At 54.8% G+C, this 8,872-nt stretch overlaps 1 protein-coding gene across 1 annotated transcript; it reads right to left on the bottom strand.

The window, feature by feature from the left end:
• Positions 1-3,930: 3,930 nt before the first annotated feature.
• Positions 3,931-7,452, bottom strand: LOC119108833 (putative oxidoreductase YjmC). Its single transcript, XM_037232377.1, has 2 exons — positions 7,368-7,452; positions 3,931-5,715 (listed from the first exon to the last, which is right to left on the bottom strand). The coding sequence occupies exon 2, from the start codon at positions 5,652-5,654 to the stop codon at positions 4,581-4,583; it is 1,074 nt and encodes a 357-aa protein (XP_037088272.1). The 5' UTR covers positions 5,655-5,715; positions 7,368-7,452; the 3' UTR covers positions 3,931-4,580.
• Between the last annotated feature and the right edge of the window lie 1,420 nt (positions 7,453-8,872).

The raw sequence follows: 8,872 nt of genomic DNA, 5'->3' as shown, positions 1-8,872 counted from the left end.
CACCTGGCGCTGCCAACGCTGGATGACATCGCACCCAGCCTAGCTGGTTCAACTGTATTCAGCAGCCTGGATGTTCACAGCGGTTTCTGGCAGGTCCCTCTGAATGAGGAAAGCCAGAAACTGACCGCCTTCTTTATACCGTTTGGCAGGTTTTGCTTTCAGAGGGTACCGCTCGGCATCACCTCTGCAAGTGAAATCTTTCAGAGACAGATGCGCAAGCTTCTCGAGGGTCATGACGGTGTTGGAGTCATCGTGGACGACATCCTCGTTCATGGACGCATACGTGCCGAACATGACGTCCGCCTGAAGAAAGTAATGGAAACTGTGAGTCGTTCTGGCCTGCGACTTATTTACCAGAAGTGCCGGTTTAGAAAGGAAGAGCTGGTGTACTTCGGACATGGCGCTGGAGCTAGCGGCATCAAGCCCGATCTAGAGAAGATCCGGGTTCTGAAGGACATGCCAGCACCCACCAAGGTGGAAGAGCTGCGCAGAGTCCTGGACATGATGACCTACCTGGGCAGGTTCATGCCAAACTTGTCCACAACAATAAAGCCCATGTCAGACCTGCTGAAAGCAGATGCAGCCTGGGAGTGGGAAACCCACCAGGTTCAAGCATTTGAAGCTTGCAGGGAGCTCCTGGGAAAGTCGCCCAGCCTCCAGTTCTATGACGCTTCTCTGCTCACCGTGTTCGCCGCTGATGCAAGCTCCTATGGCCTGGGAGCAGTGCTCCAGCAAGAGCACTCAGGCGTCCTGAAGCCAGTGGCATTCTGCTCAAGAACTCTGACCGAGACCGAGTAGAGGTACGCACAAATCGAAAAGGAGTGTCTCGCTGCAGTGTGGGCGTGTGAGAAGTTCACGAGGTACCTGGTGGGTCTGCCCAGCTTCACACTGCTGACAGGCCACAAGCCCCTGGTCCCTCTGCTGAGCACCAAACCGCTACATTCAGCTCCACTGTGCTGCCAGCGACTCCTTCTGCGGATGTTGAGGTTGTTGAGATTCAACTTCCAGGTCCATCATGTCGCAGGCAAGTATCTAGTGGTTCCCGACACACTGTCCTGCAGCCCACTGACTGATGCCAACTCTGGTCGCAGCCACGCCCCGGCAAGCGAAGTAGCGGCACACGTGGACGCTGCTCAAACATCTTGGCCTGCATCCGACTCCAAGCTGCGGGATTTCAAGACAGCAACCGGAGGAGAAGCTACGAGTCGTCTCGAAATTCATCACCAACGGCTGGCCTCGTCATGCGACAGCGGTACCGCCGAGTGTGGTCCCGTGCTTTTCAGTGCGGAGAGGCCTGTCGATCTGTGACGGCCTCACCACGTTCCAGGATCGGATCGTGGTCCCAAGAGCCCAGCGACGAGACGTGCTCCAGCGCCTGCACGCCAGTCACCAAGGTCTGTCGTCGTGCAGGGAGCGGGCGAAGTCGTCAGTCTGGTGGCCGAACATCATCCAAGACCTGAAAAACATGGTCCTGGCCTGCGAATGGTGTCGCCATCGCCGCCCGTCTCAACGGTAAGAGCCGATGAAGCCGTCCGAGCTGCCATCTCGACCGTGGTCAAAGCTCGCGACGACGCAGCCAACATCAGCTGCAGACATCCTGGAAAACGGAACCACGCCGCTGGGTCCTTCGAGATCTCCCAACCGCGACGACATCACCGTGACGTCACTCGGACCAGATTTGTCGCCCGGTCCCAACGCCGCACTGGCAGATCGTGGTGACCGTCCGGCTTCCCCCGACGTTCGCAGCGCATCCGCCATCAACCGGCGCGCCTCGCTGACTACCTTTGCTAAGGCGGTAAATGTCATGTGATATCCCATGTTAAATGTATAGCGTCCCCAATTTAGGACCCAGTTCCCCCACATCGTTATTGTGCCTTGCGCGCCACCGTGCACCTTGACGCGATTCCGTTGGACTCCGGTGGTTCAGTTCAAATGCAGACGCCAACTGTGGAACGTCGTGTGTATGATCCGTAACTGGGAAGGCGCGAACGAACAGATAACAAGACAATATGTGACTTTTCCACAAACGTCCAACGAGATTTAATTGTGAAGCAAAAATGGTTGTTTAACATTATTTCAGTGCAGTTCATACTTAAAGCTAATTGGTGAACGCACCATTGTTTCTGTATTAGTCATAATTCAAGCAATGTTATCGTAGAGCACAGTGTATGCCTGGTCCTTGAGCGTTCCGTCCGGCGCAGCCTCAATGGCGTGCGTATTGTAAGCATGAAGCGCATTGAGACGCGCTTCACGTTCGTACGTTGAAAGTTTGCGTATCGCGGGATACAAGATTCAAGAGCCGCAAAAAAGATCCGACGGGATGACTAGCTTGTAAATGATGGACCGAGAGAACATCACAAAAACCTGCGTGTTTGAGGCGGGCCACCTGACGCGTCTCGGACCCCCTACGTCGTGGCGCTTGACCAAACTGTTCAGGGGTTAAATGTAACGAGGGGGTAAAGGAGTATGGGGGAAGCTGAAAACATCCAGCCAACTTAGTGCGTAGAATGAGTTGAATCAGCTCGCTTTCTGAAGTGTTCGATCACGGCGACAGCATGGGTCAGGTGAATTACCACCAACAAACCGACAGCAGTTTTTAGCAAACCAAAAGTAGTTTAAGTACTGACTCATTGCTTCAAACCATTGGAAGCGACTGCCATGTTAATGCTTGTCCATACATCTGGTGGCCATGGATGAAACCGGGCGGGCGATGGTGACTGGTGTTCCGAACTGGCGGGCGATGGTGACTGGTGTTCCGAACTGGGCGGGGCGATGGTGACTGGTGTTCCGAACTGGGCGGCGATGGTGACTGGTGTTCCGAACTGGGCGGGGCGATGGTGACTGCAGTGTTTACGAATTGGGCGGGCGATGGTGACTATGGTGCTCCGAATTGTGAACGTGCCGTGATGACCGCTCCTGTTATGACGGCTTTGGAGCATGGAGTCGTGAGCGTGTCACCCTTGTTTGATCAGCTTGTCTCAGTGGTACTGGACCCGAACCAAGGTCATCATAGTTTTAAGCACATCTGTGTGAGAATGGCGCTACCAACGGACGTTACCAGCAATTGTGTTACCAACAAACGTTACCAACAAACGTTGCCAACAAACGTTGCCAACAAACGTTGCTAAAAATGGCATCACCAGTAAATGTTAACAGCAATGGCGCTTCGGATGATATGTGTTTTATGATGAACGGTGCCATTTGAAGCATGGGCCGAGCATAACGCTGCCTGCAGACCTGGTTGCGGGGCACTGAATGGTGGAGGGAAGCCGAGCCTGGAGAAATACGGCCTCAAAAATTGTCCACGAGAGCTATCATGCTGGAAAATGGTCATGTCAGCCTGTCCTATGTGCCATGAGGCTAGAGGGCTTAGAATAGCACGGATAATTCGTGCTTCTAATTCAGGGTTTTAGCGACCAACAACGCATTTCTAAACATCGCTTTGAAAAGGCTTAAGGCCATCGTGGGTGTGCAGGAGAAGACTATGAAAACTTATCATTGAAAGCTTTCATTTAGTAATATTTTGGGATCCTTCGACCGATCACACAAGTTTGGTCGCTTGCAGCGCCGTTGATCAGCTTATCGTTCGAAACATTAAGAAGCATTTGTGTTGCGGGTAAAAAAATATTCAAAGTAAGCTGCCAACAGCATATTTAGAGGCCTTCAACACCGCATTGCATCGCTGAGTGTCAAGTTAAGATAAATATGTTGAAGGCCCTCATGCTTGTGTGAAAGATAGCGTAAAGACTGAAAGGCTCCGGGAAGGGTTAATGAAGCGCGCGAGACGAGATAACAATGTGAAGATGGTTGAGTTACGGACAAGTGCCTGGACCTCGAGATGCTGATGACCATTCTGAAGACAGTGTGGCGTCGGACATCGGCCAAGGGAGGTGAGATGATCAGAGCCCTTAATTGACTAGATAAAAACAGTTAAGTTTGCAAAAATGCATTTTCATTATATGTTTAACCAGCCACACAAGCATTGGCAAGTTCCTGGACAAAGTGAGCATCTGCAAAAAGGCAAGGCACTCCCCCTCCGTCGCTATTTTCGACCGCCGCTATCTCTAACCCAGCCGCGTGGTCTCCAACGGACCCAGCGGCGGATGTCCGCGGGATCAGATGGCGTACACAGAGTACAGCCCCCGCTCCTGAGCCACGCTGCAACATAAATCCAGTACGGTGTCCAAAACGTAGATATTGATTCATGCTACCAGAATCCTGACTCCGACGGTCTCCGAAGGCAATTCGGTGGCTTTAATCCGTCGCCCTTTGACCCCGAACCCAGACATCTGACCTGCCCCGGCCATTTGTCAAGCCTGAGGCGGTTAGATACTGGGTTGACCGATGCCAAGCTCGATGCTGATGGACCGATTTTGAGCAATGTGAAAGCAGCCACCAGCAAACCCCAATCCGGGCGCAAAATAAAAAATATTGGCATTGTTGCCACCTAAATGGCCGAATATTGGAAGGCTGCTGCTGAGTCCCTGGTGCGGCAGCCACACCGTCTGGGCCCGGAGCTCCGGTCAGCGGAGCCAGATATACGGTCGGTCGAGACGGGCCCGACCCGGCCCACCGCCAGATCACACGGCCTGCATGGGCTGCACGCCCAGCTCGGCCGCCAGCTGGTCGGAGGAGGCCAGCTGGTTCTCGTGGTATGTGACGCCGCCGTCGCGGGCCACGCGGGCCATGTGCGCCCGCTCCGGATCGCCGGGCACGAGCACGGGCTCGTCCGGGTTGGCCCGCTCGGTCTCCCGACACTGCGTCATCAGCTCCTGCAGGCGGCCGGAGAAGCCTGGCGCGAACGCCGCCGGGTCCAGCGCCACGAAGCACTGGCCCAGGTCGGCCGGCGTGCGCTGGTTGTCCCAGCGGCGCACGTGCGGCCCGTACGCGGCGCCGCCTAGCAGGCCGCAGAACAGCTCGACCATGAACGCCAGGCCGTAGCCCTTATACCCGCTGTGCGCTTCGTCGCCGCCGAGCGGCAGCAGGCCGACGGCGGCGTCGGCGTCGGTGGTAATGCGGCCCTCGGCGTTTGTCGCCCAGCCCTCGGGGATGGGCTCTCGCTTACGTCGCTGCACCTCGATCTTGCCCACAGCCACCGTGCAGGTGGCCATGTCCAGGCAGAACGAGTCGCCGCCCTCGCCCGGCGCCGCGCACGCGATCGGGTTGGTGCCGAGCATCGGCTGGCGCGCGCGCGTCGGCACCACCAGCGGAGACGTGTTGGTGAAGCTCATGCCAACGAGCCCGGCCTCGGCGCAGCGCAGCGCGTACCAACCGGCGATGCCGTAGTGGTTGGAATTGTGCGCCACCACCCAGCCGATGCCGCTCTCGCGCGCCTTCTGGATGGCCAGGTCCGTGCAGAAGTTGCCGATGACGGGACCGAGTCCGTTTTGGCCGTCGACCAGCGCCGTCGCGGCGGTCTGACGCGTCACCACAGGTTCGGCGGCCGGATCACAGATGGCGCCGCGAATGTCGGTCAGGTAGTACTCGAGCCGGTTGAGGCCGTGGCTGAAGTGGCCGCGCTGGTCGGCGGTGACTAGGAGGTCGGCCAGCGCGCCCGCGTGCCCACCGGACGCCCCCGCCTTCTCCATCACGTCCATGATGAAGCGTCGCACCTCCGTCAGGGGGATGGTGGTGCCGCGAACCTTGGACGCCATGCTGACAGGCTTTTCCTCGACTCACCTCAGCCTTTCCGGCAGTCAGACTGCTGACCGGACACTGGAATGCAAAAAAAGCTCAGATTGGCAACTGTTATGTGGCACGTACTAATATAACGAGGAAAAAACATAAAAGCAATGGAAGAGTTGGGCGGATAACAACACAAAGCGGCAGCGATAAACAGCTAAAAAGCATTCCTATGATATTTTTGTTTGCAATTTTACAATATATATCTAACGGATTCACCTTTCAGCGAACGTCAGTCATCACAATACTGCATAGAGTTGTCGCCCTCCGATACTTTCACAACTCGTCCTCTGGATGGAAATTTACTCTCAAGGCTCGGCAACTTCATGTTCAAAAGTAACCCATCGTCAGAGCAGCTCAGCTCAAATGAACTGAGCCCTGCCGTTTGTTCCTGGTATTCTGGGCGCAACTTTCTGTACACTCCGGGCCATCCTCACGTCCCCTATAGTGACAGCCTGGTTACTGCACGGACCCGACACAGCTGATTAGACAGTACAATACACAAACCCCAGCAGCCTTCACCCACGTCCGCGGTCCCGAGCTGTGTAGACCACTCCCGGGCAGCCGGCCGGCGGTCTCCCCTCCCGTACACATTGTTCTCTCGGGTGAATCTGGACGGGGGTGAACGTACACAGGGGGAGCGCTCACAGCCGGCGCCGGCCAGCAGCCAAGGAGTGTGTTTGGCGACGCGCGGTGCACGTACCGTGGAGTACAGGGAATATATCTACATCCATATTAATATGTGATATATATATATATATATATATATATATATATACATTATAATACTCTTGGCTATCCTTACTCAACCACAATGCCCTTGTTGGACAAATACTCGGGCTATCTAGTGCCGGTTGCAGACGGCCGGGAGGATCATATTGACAGGGGCGATAAAAATACCGAGCAGTAACTCTTTCGTCTCTGCCAATACAAATCGAGTACTAACGGGACAGGCAGTACTAGCCTGTCCGCGCCGCGGGGCGTTAAAATCAGTTTTATGTCGATGTTCCAGACGTCCGGAAGCTTCAGTCATTGGGTGATGCATGAAACTGATCTTTTCGCTGATGCACTTCCAACGCATGTTGAACAATTACCCATTTAGGAGAATACCCATACCCATACCCAGAAGAGGAAGACAGCCCCCCCCCCCCCCCCACCAAAAAAAAGAAGGAAAGAATTTGATACCGAAGTAGCCGAAGCGCGGGGACTTCGCGTGTGTGTCGGGGGGGGGGGGGATATACCAGCTTACAAGAGACACGACAGCAAAGCGTGGCCGCTCCCTTGACGAAATCCTGCATGCCCCTGGCGTAGGCACAGAAACAAGCGGCGGATGAAGCATGTAATGGGTTCGGGGCTAGTAACGCATTCAAACACGTAAGACAGGCCCGAAAACAAGCGCGTTTTTCCAGTCGTGCGATGGTTGGTAACATCCACATGTAAGGATGATGCGTCCAGCACTCATGAAACCCTCCAGCGGAACACGTAAGCCTCTCTGCCCGCCGCGAGTCTCACGGCGACGCCCGTGAAGCTCGTAGCTGGACCGACGCTGCGTCGGAGCCGACACCTGCCGGCGCCCGCCCTGCCGCAGCGGCGGCTGGCCCGGAGCCAAACGCGCGTCACAGGGCCGGCGGCATCTGCGGCCGGGAGGCACCGGCCGTCCGAGACTGCAGGCGGGTGGGACTCACCTGACCGGCACCTGTGGACGGCGGACGGGCGGTTGGGCCGCAGACGGCCGTTGGTTCAACTGTCGACCGACGCACTCCGAGCCGGCGTGTTACCATGGCCAGCAGCTGCCTAGAGACGGCAGGGGCGGCGCTGGCCGGCCCGCCAGGGGGGGGGGGGGGGGCTCTCCTTCGCTGGAGGGTCGGACGCGCCCGAGTCCGCCTCTCAGGCCGTGAGGGCGGCGTGGGGGCCGGTGTCGGTTGTTTCGGCGCTCCTGGCGCCGTGCCGCGCCGAGAGCGCCTGGCGCCGCCCCCGATCACGACCCTGAGTTCGCGTGCGGTCCCGTCCTTGGACCAACTTATCTGTTTGGTCTGGTCTGGTCGGCGTTTATTGGCTCCCAGGGGCCCAGCGTCCCGCAACGATCTGAGAATGCCGTGACACACGGGGTCTGCTCAGACGGTTCCACTCATGCTTGGGCGAGCTGTGAGCGTGCAAACGTCGGTGAGAGCCTAGCAAAAATCGTACTAGGTAGGAATCTTGGCGTGAGTTAAGCTCGCTGAGCAGCCGGTTCTTCATTTCAATCAAGCACGCTCACTTACATTAGAGAACATCTGCATGGTCGAATTGGCATTTTCGAAACCAAACCATCATGTTAACATCAGAGAAAGCCCACAATCGACCGTCGCAAGAAGAGCTCACGTTTAGTGGAGAATAGCAGCATGCAGTCTCATTATAATCCAAAGGTGCGGGTGACTTCTATCGAGAAATGTTCTAGATGTTGACCAAATTCACATCCAGGAAATTTATGTAATGCGACTTGAATCAATAGCCCGGGTGTGCCCTTCTAATTTTTGTTTTTCATGAATGGAATGAATGGTGTTATTTGCAAGCGAAACATTACCAATGAAAATAAATTTCCGTGTACTTGGTGTTTAAAGGTGGAAAAGAATATCATTCTCACTTGACTTCTGAAATTCAAGAGCATCTGCTCCATAGATCGCCGTGGAATGACGCTTATGCGTGTGCACAGCAGCGGAATGAGACGGAACTGCCCGTGTTCGGCGGCTTTGCATGTTACAGTACGCTACAGTACACTAAGCTAAAAAGAATGTAAAGATCTGGCTTGAATATTTTTGGACTTGAGGCCAAAAATTTGTTTTTCCTAGACTTGTGACGGCTATCGATTAATGTGATTCTCCAGATGCGTATGTGAGTGAGATGACATGTCTATTCATCATTATTCATGTGTCTTGGAAATTGAGCTGTTCTGAAAATATGTTTTAGGGCCCCTTCTCACACGAAAAACGTCAATTAGTGTGGGCGTCACACATTTGGTAAGGAGGCCTCTGCCGAATGTGAATAACGTCCAGTGATTAAACGTGAAGGCTTCATATTTGAACATATTGAAGTAAGCATCAGATATGATGAAAAAGCTCACTTTGGTAAAATCTGCTGGTATGCTTTTTAGGTTGAAAAGACTTTCTAGACAGCACAATTGTCTGTTAAGGAAACATGCTCCTCAATGTGA

This window comes from Pollicipes pollicipes, unplaced genomic scaffold, assembly GCF_011947565.3.
Source record: "Pollicipes pollicipes isolate AB1234 unplaced genomic scaffold, Ppol_2.1 Scaffold_6775;HRSCAF=8029_pilon_pilon_pilon, whole genome shotgun sequence".
In the NCBI taxonomy this organism is placed as follows: domain Eukaryota; kingdom Metazoa; phylum Arthropoda; class Thecostraca; order Pollicipedomorpha; family Pollicipedidae; genus Pollicipes; species Pollicipes pollicipes.
The sequence above is the reverse complement of the archived record's forward strand: the minus strand, read 5'-3'. Positions and strand labels throughout refer to the sequence as shown.